General features: G+C 42.1%; 2 protein-coding genes across 5 annotated transcripts; one reads left to right on the top strand and one right to left on the bottom strand.

Annotated features, from left to right (window-relative positions):
• The first annotated feature begins 1 nt into the window (after position 1).
• LOC135487288 (EARP-interacting protein homolog) lies at positions 2 to 4401 on the top strand. Of its 4 annotated transcripts, none has more exons than XM_064770850.1 (9): positions 2 to 20; positions 1142 to 1227; positions 1483 to 1699; positions 2244 to 2391; positions 2503 to 2602; positions 2765 to 2901; positions 3236 to 3403; positions 3673 to 3840; positions 4086 to 4401. In XM_064770850.1, exons 2-9 carry the CDS (start codon positions 1186 to 1188, stop codon positions 4246 to 4248), a joined length of 1143 nt encoding a protein of 380 aa, XP_064626920.1. In that variant the 5' UTR covers positions 2 to 20; positions 1142 to 1185; the 3' UTR covers positions 4249 to 4401. The 4 variants fall into 4 exon arrangements, with proteins under 4 accessions (XP_064626920.1, XP_064626917.1, XP_064626918.1 ...); XM_064770847.1 differs by lacking the exon at positions 2 to 20 and adding an exon at positions 665 to 778; XM_064770848.1 differs by lacking the exon at positions 2 to 20 and adding an exon at positions 665 to 785.
• A 787-nt stretch (positions 4402 to 5188) lies between these two features.
• Positions 5189 to 8597, bottom strand: LOC135487012 (Krueppel-like factor 11). The gene is made up of 3 exons (XM_064770259.1): positions 8462 to 8597; positions 7451 to 7693; positions 5189 to 7137 (listed from the first exon to the last, which is right to left on the bottom strand). The coding sequence occupies exons 1-3, from the start codon at positions 8525 to 8527 to the stop codon at positions 6028 to 6030; spliced, it is 1419 nt and encodes a 472-aa protein (XP_064626329.1). The 5' UTR covers positions 8528 to 8597; the 3' UTR covers positions 5189 to 6027.
• Positions 8598 to 11730: the final 3133 nt, after the last annotated feature.

Raw genomic sequence — 11730 nt, 5'->3', positions numbered from 1 at the left:
CTTTTTTGTGAAGGAAAATGGTAAATATCACCACATCATAGGCAACTGTTTGATGAAATATACATGTTCACTACACTAAATCTTTAAAGAAGCCCTTTCTCGAAGTTGGATCTTCAAGTATAGTCTGAAACTGAGTTTATTTGTGATTTTAAGTGAGAGATAGTTAAAAAAATTCACTGCTGGGAATATTTTAACGTACCAATCCTGGGGTCATACTAAACAGCTACTACCAGCGTCCACCAGGTTTAAAAGCATTATTTAAAGTCATCAAAATAAAATCCAATGGTCACAAACGAAATAAGCAGTATATTTTCCACATTCCTGATCGTTTCATGACATTTGTGTGCTAGATAAGCGAGTTGTTGTCGATAATGTACCAGCGTCCACCACCCAGTCGGCGGACATGTTGGATTTGACTTGGAGGGAATGATAAGGCTTCCCAATGCTTCAGGAGCCTTGGGATTTTAGACAATATCTCCCTTATCTTACGCCCAAACGTCATGAAATTTTCATGAAATGTGTTTTATGGTGTACTTATTTCGTCTATGGCTACTAAATTTTAGTTCGATGACTCTGTACATGACTTTAAACCTGGTGAACGTTGGTGGGCGCTGGTCGGCGCTGTTTAGAATGACCGAATCCTTGATCGTTAGGGGGCGCTAAATTCAAGATATTTGACAACTTTCAGAAATTTTAAGAAAATTGCAATATTTTAGTGCCAAAACCGCCACTAATGCTTAAAAGACACGAAGTTGGTAGCGTGGTTAGAAAGTAAAAGGTTCATAGTACGATTCATTCAGTTCCCTTTCTTTGACCGTGGGCACTGTCGATGGGGTAGGGGAGTGTTTACTGTGAGTATGGATAGGTGTACTAACTATGCACACTCAGACACTCACACTGTGTGTAAACATACACTGTAAAGTAAATCCTGCCAACATATAATGATATATCTCTCTTATCTGTGCTCTCGAGGGAACAATAATTATGCCTGGCCTGCTGACTTCACTGAATCAAAAATGCTATCATGGGCTTGCTTTCTTTGTCTGTCCCACGAGCGTGACAGAAGATGAAGTCACATGAAATCACTCTATAGATGAAAATGTTTTCGTATCAAAACTAATGTCTGTGTAATCTTTTTAAGGGAATCCTTATTCATTTGCTAAGACTTCTATCAAAGTTGTCTTGATGGAGGATGATGCACCAGTTATCTATGGCCTGGAATTTCAGGTGAGAATCTGCAATTCGCTGTATTTCAAGGATCACATGTTAGATTTGTGATAAGCGAAACATATTTTCCTTGACGATTGCTATGATATATTCAGGAAATGGATTAGTGTTTTAAAATATCATCTGGATGAATCTCTTGAATTTCTTTTTCCCCTTGAGTGGCTTTACTTCTTGTTGAAGAAACGGTTAGGAATTCAAAAACATTTCTGCTGTACTTAATTAATATGCTTAGATTTCTTCCATTTATTCTTTCAGGCCAGAGCTATAACAGCACAGACAGCCGAGACAGAAAATATTAGATTTCTGGTTGGCACTCAGTCATTGCGGTCTGAAAATCAAGTGCACCAAATTGACTTTGATGATGAGAATAATGTGATCAACAAAAACGTTTTTCTACACAGAGAAGGTGAAATATGGCATATCAGTTCATCTCCTGCTGATAAAAATATCCTGGCGACATGTTTTAATAAAAGTAAGTTGGACTGCTAATCTCCCAAGAGAGTAAGTTAGACTTAAGTTAATATATGGTCTTGATTTCCTGGGTACGTCTTCAATTTCACCGGATTTGCAGACGTCGCATGACTTCATGAAAGAACTACGCCATCGCCATCTTCAGGGCGCGGTATGAACTGAAAGACCAACTGAAAAGACCAAACGGTCTTTCAGTTCATTCCGTGCCCTGAAGATGGCGATGGCGTTGTTCAGAACTTTAAAGGACTTCATGAAAGAACTACGCCATCGCCATCTTCAGGGCAAGGTAGGAACTGGAAAGACTTCTTGTCTTTTCAGTTTCTTTCTTGGCCTGAAGATGGCGATGGCGTCAGTTCTTTCATGAAGTCCATGAGACTCCGATTTAACCAGCTCAAAGGGGGAGGGGATTTGGGTCACGTAAGTTCGGCGCTGAAGGTGTTAATCTTTGTGATAATCATAAGACTTGTTTCTCTTTTGCTTTCTGCTTCATATTCATGCAAATCATCCTGAGCCTATATCTATTTAAAACTCTACCCCTCTTTCAGCATCAGATGCTAAAGCCGAGATGCATGCTGCCATCTGGAGGATTCCAGTCGATTGCGACTCGCCAATGAATGATGATAACTCTGGCAGTCCACATGCTCTGGAGCTTGTCTCCAGACTGGACAATATGGAGTGTGGTGACATGAAATGGTCAGTATGAATCAAACAACTTAATTTCTGTGCCAAGACTGATGATACACCCTGTCAGCACAAGTCCTAAAAAAGGCAAAAACCTAATTCTGTGGTTTGTTCATTTCATAGCATACTTTGGCATCCAGGAGGAGACAACCAAAATATCATCTCTCTGGCTGATCACAACATTCTGTTGTGGGACTTGGAAGCTAGTGGTGCTGTTACAAAGGTAAACGATTGTACTGGTGACGGTTCTTAAACTTAACCTCCAAACAGATCTTCAATAATATCTTGAAGTTAACTGCCAACAGAACAATAGTATGCCTGGGGAAAAAATGTGTAATAATTTTGTTTGTGGACATATATTCACGTTGATTTTGTATTGTTCCAGCTCTCAAGCTCCACAGCTTTGGAAGGAAAAGGACAACCTAAGTTCTCCTCTGGACGATGGAACCCTCATCACAACTCGACACAAATAGCTACTGCCAATGACACATACATCAGAGGATGGGACATCAGGACAATGAAGTAAGTAGACAAGCATTTTGCCACTTCTGTCTACTGTAAAGTCAGTCGGGAGTCATCAAGACTTTCAGCGTTGTTGGACCTGTCTTGCAATGGAATACATCAGTGTCTTAGAATTGGCTTTCTTTTTCAACAATGTATCAGGAAAAGAGCAGAACTCCTTGAGACTGAAAAGTACTGTCCTGAATAGAGGGGTGTCCTGATTACAATGAAGAACTTGAATGAAAATGACCAAATGGAGTGTTGCGGAGTCTTAAGGAGAGAGGTTCTCCTCCCGTCATTAATTGAAATGGTCACAACTCTAGTCTTGACAAGTTAACAATGCTTTTATCTTTAGGCAGGTTTGGACAATTGAAAATGCTCATGGTCAATTGGTACGAGATCTGGACTTTAATCCCAACAAACAATATTACCTGGCAAGTTGCGGTGATGATTGTAAGTCAAAGTTCTGGGATATCCGAAATCCAACAGAGCCAGTCAAGGTGCTGTCTGATCACTCACACTGGTAAGTAGGTCACAAAGATTGATTGATTCGAGATTATCTTGATAACATTTGGCTTCTTTCATTACATGGGAATAATATGGCTCCTCTTTGTCAAGAGATAATCCTATCAAATTAGTTATCAATTCAATCCTTCCATCCTTTTGTAAAACAGTGTAAGGCAATTCGAAAAGATTGCGTCCTTAGTTCTCTGTAATGCAAACCAATAGGGACCTTGATATTTTAACTGTATGTGGAGGTTTCTTATTGTGTATTTCATCTTTTTCTTGAAGGGTGTGGAGTATACGATATAATCACTTCCATGACCAGCTGGTGCTGACCTCTAGTAGTGACAGTCGAGTTATTTTGACAAACGCTGTGTCAATATCATCTGAACCATTTGGTCATCTGATGGAAGATGAGGAGGGGAGTGATGATGAAGAACAACCGCCAAAGGAAAAGTGAGTTTCACTGTCTGTTAAGCACAGATTTATAAGGTTGAATCCTGTTGCATTCTGACTCATGCTACTTTATTCCTCTGATAACAAGTTGAGTTCTGGCTGTGAAAGTTGCTGACACTGTGCTTCCTGTAGGGAGACAGTGCTCGAATTGCAGTTTTCTTATTTCTTCATTGCGGGGCACCTCCACATGAAAGGACCACAAATATACCAGATGTTTACGTTTGTTGCATTCCATTCTATTCCAGGTCTCAGGATGGTGTAATCAGCACATATGAAGAGCATGAGGACAGTGTGTATGCAGCAGAATGGTCATCGACAGATCCCTGGCTCTTTGCTTCGTTAAGTTATGATGGCCGTTTGGTGATAAATCGGGTACCAAGGGCAGAAAAGTATAAAATTCTCTTGTAGTCTAAGTGGTACCAGGATGTGGATTCTCTGTGGAAGAATTTTTCAATTTCGAAAGTTTCCTATAGGGAATAGGTCATCAGTGTTCAGTTTCAATGTAAATCAGTGTAGCTGATGAATTTGTAAATAAGATGAAGTGAAGTAAATTATAAAGCTGATACCATGTCTTTAGGTTTGTCTCTGCTATGTTTGTTGTCCTAGAGGAAATCCTCCAAAATTGGAGACATTCCTCCACCTAAAGAAGGTACATGTTCCATGATGGCAAAATCTGGAGACCCAGCAACTTTCATGTACACAGATAACCCGACTCCTGGTGGAAAACTGTCACAACCAGGTGGATGGATTGCTTTCAATCGTATGGCATAATCACACACGGAATCACCCCTGCAACATAGCTGTGCCACACCAGAAGGCAGCACTCTCAGGGAATATGTTGGAGCACCAGTGAAACACCTGCTGGTAACACCAATTTGTACGTCCCTACCAGGTGTCATGACAAGAGTATTCCTGCATGTGAATGGCTGGGAGGAGGGGTGGTCCTGAAACAGTTAGAATTATACCTCACGATTCAGGTTTTTGATACTCCTACCTAGATAATGAGAGGCAGAGTATATTGAAAACAACTGGTGCCGGGAAGGCAAACCAATTTCCCTTGTCTAGTGGAATTCACGAGGTCTGGTAAGACTCCAGGGCAAACTATTCAAATCACTTTGCTGTCCAGCTGAATAACAAGGACTAGTGACACTGAATCCTTCAAACCTGCCTACTCCTGCAGCACTGGTTGCGTCAAAGGTTAGCCATTCAGAGGAACTTTTTCAGTGTCTCTGGCTTATGAGAAGCGACAACAGTATTTCAACTGTTGCTTTTATTTGAATTGTCCAAATGGTGATGTGGCAGCTGGTACAGAGACATAACAGAATGAATGAAGCCAAAAACCACCATATACAATATTGTTCTTCTTGATTATTCTGGTTTTCATAGGCAATGTTTTCTTTTTTTACAAATAAATATCACATAATAAATCCAATGTACAATGAGAGCAGTACAAAATAGGCCATGATAATAATGGCAATGAAAAACCCTGATTATTATTTTAAGATATTTTACCTTTGAACTTGAGAAAATTAACACATACATGTATATGTGACATCACATCATTCAAAAGCTATGTATTGTTTACGAATTAAAAATATTTTTCAAAATTTCCATCTTGATCTTGACATCAAGAAATCATGCGAAAAAAGTCCCCACTTTGATACAGTGAGGAACTAACATGGACAGGCACAAATTCATGATCTAAAAAATTGATTGCATCTCATTATTCTATAAATGTTTGCACAATCAAATACATCATAATTACCAATGACTGTACAAATCTGACCTTGCCCATGATCTTATTCAAACACAAATTTGATTTCAGGGTTATTACTAGTTTCAGTACTTTGAATTTTCGAGCTCACCACAACACGATCAGAAATAATATGACATGTAACAATATAACACTGAACACTGAACAATCAGTCACATAAATGAAAATGATAATGAAACCCACTGAATCATCTACTACATACAATGTATATCATGAAATTTTACATAAAATGGTACTGTCTGAATAGGATGTTGTTTTTAACTGATTCAATCTGAAATCCAGGGTAGTTTAAAAGGTCGGAATGAAGACTAGAGTCAGTAGAGGTGAGAACCACTATCAGTATCTCTATCAACTGTCAAATGAGTTTCAATCACTGCCATTATATGTACTAAAAATATACACTGATATAAAGTTTATTGCGATGCCGCAGGCACAACCATGGTCTGATAAGGCAGTATCCGCTGATGTTTGAATGCAATCTCGGCAGTATTGTTATGTCTGTTCAAGTCCACTTGCCACTGTGGCATCCATTTTTCATGAGTGTGACGCTTTGTATGTTTAGCTAAATGGTCACTTCGCATGAACTTTTTGTCACAAACCTGACAACAGAATTTCTTTTCACCGGTGTGAGTGCGCTTGTGTCGAGATAGTTCATCTGATCTGGCAAATTTCCGGTCACAGTTTTCCCAATCACATAAAAAAGGCTTTTCACCTGTGTGTGTGCGAATGTGAGCTTTTAAATGAGAACTTTTAAAGTATGTTTTGTCACAGTCTTTGAAAGTACACAGGTATTTTCGTCGCCGTTTAGTGTCTTGGCCACTGGCAGATAATTTTGCTGGTGAGTGGTCACTTGACGTCGCAGGTGCTGGAGCAATAGGACAAAGTTTATCGACATTCCCACACTGAATTTGATTTGCTTGTGAACTGTTCATGATAAAAACCTGTAGTATTTGTGGCTGCTGAACTGGATATAATGCACCATTCATACAAACAAGCGGCAGACTTTGTTGACCAGGTGTTTGAACACTAGCAACAGGACCTGGCTGAACTTTGACAGGTTGAGTCATACACCATCTACTTGTGTCACTGTCAGTAGCGATCTGCATGTCTCTCTGGCTTAGCACCCCTGGGGACGCCCTGGAAACAGGTGAAGATGGCAGGCTGCTTGAAATCAGCCTTGAAGCCCGAGGCTCCCGGGACAGTGCGAGTTTGCATGGAACTTGTGCTGAAGTTGTTATAATAGAGTCCTTGTTCTGTGAGGGAGGATGAAACGTCGTCCCGCTGACAGCTGGAGACACGATGCTCGTCAAAGGAACAATGCCTGATGTGTGAGATGATGGCCGAGACACAATGACGGAGACAGGTATACTTGTTGTCGGCGGTGATGTATCCTCTGATCCCGACGGACAGTCCAAGTGATCCATGGATTCAACGCTGTCACATTCGGATGGTGGCGGTGTCATGTCCACCAATTTTGATGCTGCCAAGTCGGATGGGGGTACAACAGTTTTACCCATCAGTAACTGCAAAGACACATTAAGGAAAGGTTAATTCACAGTTTATATACTTGGTCAAATACAGATTAGAACAGAACATGCAGCAGGTCAGACGATGAATTAGATAATACTGAAGGGTGTCAAGTGATGCACTCGATCAGTCAGAACCTGGATGAATGCCAGTGAGCTGGCACAAAATATGCTTTCGTTTCTTAATCAGGTCATCAAGTGAACAAATAAACATGTGAACACATCATGGCACTGGCCCAGGTCGAAATATGCCGGCCTAAACCTAATACCATGTTCAAAAATCACTGCAGGCCCTGAAATAAGGGCTTACCTGAGCAAGTTTAGAATCCCTTCCTATTTTGGTTTCATCATCTTCTCGTGGGGAGGAAGGGGGTGATGGTGGCAGCACTGTACTTGCTTCCATTGGTGGCCAGGAGACTTGATCCAGAAGTTGTGACCCAACGTGTTTGGGTGATCTCTGTCCCATTGTCAGCAGTGTGTGGACTGCATCATACTCCTTGCATCGAGAACATGTCTTAACTGTTACTTCACTATTAACATCCATACTGTCAGCCTGAAGGACACAAGACAAGAATTGAAATTAGCTTTGGACAAATGAATTAGCTTTCCCCTTTGGTCCTCCTTGAGGCCACGCCCATACCTTTGCCTATAAAACAAGTTGACTTAATTATACAAGGTCTTTGTACTCTGATGTCAGTGATGATGATGCCACTGACTGGCACTGCTGCTGGATCGAGTGGAGTGCCATGCCAGCAAAGCCAGCCTTGCAAATTTACTTTTTTTAAATTTTTGACTTCAATACAAAAATATTCTTCAGGACCATGATAATATATCATAGCCTTGGTATTATAAATAAAGGTTGGCAAGTCTTAACTAAATCTATCAAGAACACTATAAACAGTGACAGAGTGCCACACCCTTTTCACCATGTGCGTAGGCTATAGCATGTGCTTTTCTATTTATAGTAACAAAACGCGCGTCATATCTGCGTGACCTTTACCCACGCTGTGAGCGGCTGATCATGCTATTTTTAGAAAACATTAAAGGTTTCGTTTCTATTATTCTATAATTCACTATTATCATATCACTAGCTATCGAGAGGCCGCTAATAAAACAGAATCTGAGACAAAACGGATGACCAAACTAACAACAGGCCTGAGGGAAGTCGAAAAACCTGTCGAAAGTACCACACAGAAACAACACACACATGCACTGGGCAGGGTAATTTGCATAATTTCCTTTTCACACTGTTCCTGGAAGAATCTTAAAACCGATAAAGTGCTTCAAAAATGGGTAAAACAATGTTATATTTTGTACTTACCATGAGAACTTGGGCTGGTGAGTTAGGAGGCGAGATATGTAAGATATTTAGACCGTCTTCTCTCATTTTGTGATCAAAAATGTTGCCGAAGATTCAATATAGTGAATTCCCCATGCCATAACACTGAAAATTGGAGGAGGGCGGGGTGCGCGCAGCCAATCAGCGACGAGGCGTTGTTTCCACCAGCCAATCGGGCTGAGGTGTGCATGTGATTCTTGGCGCTTCAAGGCCACCTGTGCACGTGGACTTTCTGTGTTCCTGGCATGCATGCTTCTCCTTGTTTACAATCATCATACCGGAATTTCCATATTCAATTCTAATTTGAATAAATTTTGACCTTGCGCTGCACGTGCTCAGCTTGTGGAAGGTGATCCGCATGGTGTGTTTCCTTCCTTAGACACCACGCTTTGATCTTGACAGATCACGGATCTTTTTATCCCGGTCCTGGGTCTTCTTAGCTGGTTAGGCGGTTATTGTAGTATTGATACCTATCCATGCTGAATATATACAAAATGAAATATCGACAAGCGGAGGCCTCTATCGTCTATTGAAACCAAAGCTGGTTATGCCAGCTGGATGTACACTCTGGATGCAGTGGACCGGCCTCGTTCCTCGACCTAATTAGGATGACGCAATGAACTGCCCAGTGAGTCTTAGCTAGATGTGCATGAACTGGTAGGCACAGTAGAAAAGAATCATATTGAATTTGGCTAAATCACAGGGCTCAACCAGGCCTCTGATGGGGGCGGGCGAAGGGGTTGGTCCAGCAACGGCTGGCAGCGGACATTTGTCTTGACTCTTGCTTAGCGCTGCTACAGCTTAAAGTGCTGTGGTACAGTCTAGAAGCAGTGTCATCATTGGCGAAATGGACCAAAGTTTGTGAGGGGCTGAGTTTCGTCCAAAAATAGATCTGTTTACACACTACGGCAATGGCGTATTGCAGGTACACGTCAACAGGTCATTGATTGTCGGACGTCAGTTCGCCAAGAAAACCAAAGGAATCGAAGGATTCATTGAACTCATCAACACATCATTAGTTTTCAGTGAAGTGCAACTGTATTCCTAGGTAAATCACTTTGGTATATAGAGAGTAAGATTACAATTAACTCACGTTAAAGTTTGAGTTCCGGGGAGGTAGCGTTGTCAGTACGTTGGTTTAGGGGCGCAATAACCTAGCTTATAGCGAGCAATTAGTACACTAAGATTTCAGTGATTAACATAATAGTTGCAAGTACTTGGCATTTTAGACTCATATTTCGTGCTATAATAACTACGTTGTAAACATAATGCTCAAAATTGATTCATGAAAAAGTTGTTAGGGCAATATCAAGCAAGCAGTAATGGAAAAAAGTGTAATTCCATTAACTGAATATTGTTTTTAGACACTATAACATTTTAGGCCTACTTTTCCGTAAACCACGAGAACAATGTATGTGAAAAAAACAACACATATAAGTGAGGCGCCGAGTATACAGTAATTGTAAGGTAAAGAAAAGCTCGGTCTCTAAAGTCTGGAGGTCCGGAGTCCGTAACCGTGACGGTCACGAGAGTGGCTTGTCCTTACGGATAGATCGAGAGGGCGGTTTGGGGTTCCGCCGACGGTGCTCGCATGCATTGGTCGTATCCCCGAAACCTTAACAACGAACAACAAATCTGGTGGCATCCATGACGGTATAGGAATTGACGGTTAAGGTACAAAAAATCTGGTGGCATCCAATGACGGTATAGGGACGGTGAAGGATCTCGTGGCATATCGGATGCGCATCCGAAGACGGTAAGGGAATTGACGGTGAAGGATCTCGTGGCATATCGGATCCGAAGACGGTAAAGGAATTGACGGTGAAGGATCTCGTGGCATATCGGATGCGCATCCGATGACGGTAAAGAAATTGACGGTAAAGGATCTCGTGGCATATCGGATGCGCATCCGAAGACGGTAAGGGAATTGACGGTGAAGGATCTCGTGGCAGATCGGATCCGAAGACGGTAAAGGAATTGACGGTGAAGGATCTCGTGGCATTTCGGATGCGCATCCGAAGACGGTAAGGGAATTGACGGTAAAGGATCTCGTGGCATATCGGATGCGCATCCGATGACGGTTTTATATATATATATATATATATATATATATTATATAAATTTTAGTTTTACACTATTATGTAAGTGCAAGCTCTAGTGAGCTCACACAACTGTTTGACAGTCCTGGCTGCTCCACCGTGTTGACAACATGATGCGTGTGATGAGACAGTCACAGCCAGGCCGCATCAATCTTCGCCGCACTGCCTAGTTGTTAATAAGGCGAGAGAGATGAGACAGTCAGAGCCAGGCCGAATCAGTTCTGGCTGCTCCACCGTGTTGACAATAATTATGGTGAAAGAGATGAGACAGTCACAGCCAGGCCAAATCAGTCTTGGCTGCTCTGCCAAGTTGTCAACATGGTGAGAGAGATGAGGCAGTCACAGCCAGGCCGAATCCGTCCTGGCTGCTTCACCGTGCTGACAACATGATGAGAGAGGTGAGGAAGTCACAGCCAGGCCGAATCAATCCTGGCTGCTCCACCGTACTGACAACATGATGCGAGTGATGAGACAGTCACAGCCAGGCCACATCAATCTTCGCCGCACTGTCTAGTTGCTAATATGGCGAGAGAGATGAGACAGTCACAGCCAGGCCGAATCAGTTCTGGCTGCTCCACCGTGCTGACAATAATTATGGTGAGAGAGATGAGACAGTCACAGCCAGGCCAAATCAGTCTTGGCTGCTCTGCCAAGTTGTCAACATGGTGAGAGAGATGAGGAAGTCACAGCCAGGCCGAATCAGTCCTGGCTGCTCCACCGTGTTGACAACATGATGAGAGAGATGAGGAAGTCACAACCAGTTACACGGCACAACTCAAGAAGGCAGCACTGTCGTTCCCAATCGGGACACAAGGACAATCAACAATGTCGTTCATCGTCACTCGTTTATAACACAACAATCATTCAGATCTGTTGCTAGGAGTTGGTGCTTATTCGTCAGCAAACAACGTCTCAGGACCCCATGTGACATCAGTAACAATATCAGTGTTATACACATGCTCCTCCCCTTGCACATGCAGTGTATCGGGAGACGGAAGCCGGGTGCAACATCCGAAACGGGGTCTGAAGGGATCGAAGGATTGATTGTTTGCACCAACGTTGGTGTTACTCAAAGAACAACCCTGTTTTGAATCAACAACGGGAGAACACTGGTTAGAAGGGAAAAATATCCCAATGCAAAATGTGTCCGGC

This window comes from Lineus longissimus, chromosome 4 (assembly GCF_910592395.1).
Source record: "Lineus longissimus chromosome 4, tnLinLong1.2, whole genome shotgun sequence".
Lineage (NCBI taxonomy): Eukaryota > Metazoa > Nemertea > Pilidiophora > Heteronemertea > Lineidae > Lineus > Lineus longissimus.
This window is presented reverse-complemented; position numbering and strand designations above follow the sequence as displayed.

What these genes read in the sequence shown, in the direction of transcription:
- LOC135487288 (XM_064770850.1), top strand. Translation starts at nt 1,186, where the DNA reads ATGGAGGATGATGCACCAGTTATCTATGGCCTGGAATTTCAG. An exon ending in CTAGTGGTGCTGTTACAAAG is followed by an intron (nt 2,603 to 2,764) that starts GTAAACGATTGT and finishes GTATTGTTCCAG; the next exon opens with CTCTCAAGCTCCACAGCTTT. An exon ending in TGGGACATCAGGACAATGAA is followed by an intron (nt 2,902 to 3,235) that starts GTAAGTAGACAA and finishes TTTTATCTTTAG; the next exon opens with GCAGGTTTGGACAATTGAAA.
- LOC135487012 (XM_064770259.1), bottom strand. Translation starts at nt 8,527, where the DNA reads ATGAGAGAAGACGGTCTAAATATCTTACATATCTCGCCTCCTAACTCA. An exon ending in CACCAGCCCAAGTTCTCATG is followed by an intron (nt 7,694 to 8,461) that starts GTAAGTACAAAA and finishes TGTGTCCTTCAG; the next exon opens with GCTGACAGTATGGATGTTAA. An exon ending in GGGATTCTAAACTTGCTCAG is followed by an intron (nt 7,138 to 7,450) that starts GTAAGCCCTTAT and finishes GTGTCTTTGCAG; the next exon opens with TTACTGATGGGTAAAACTGT.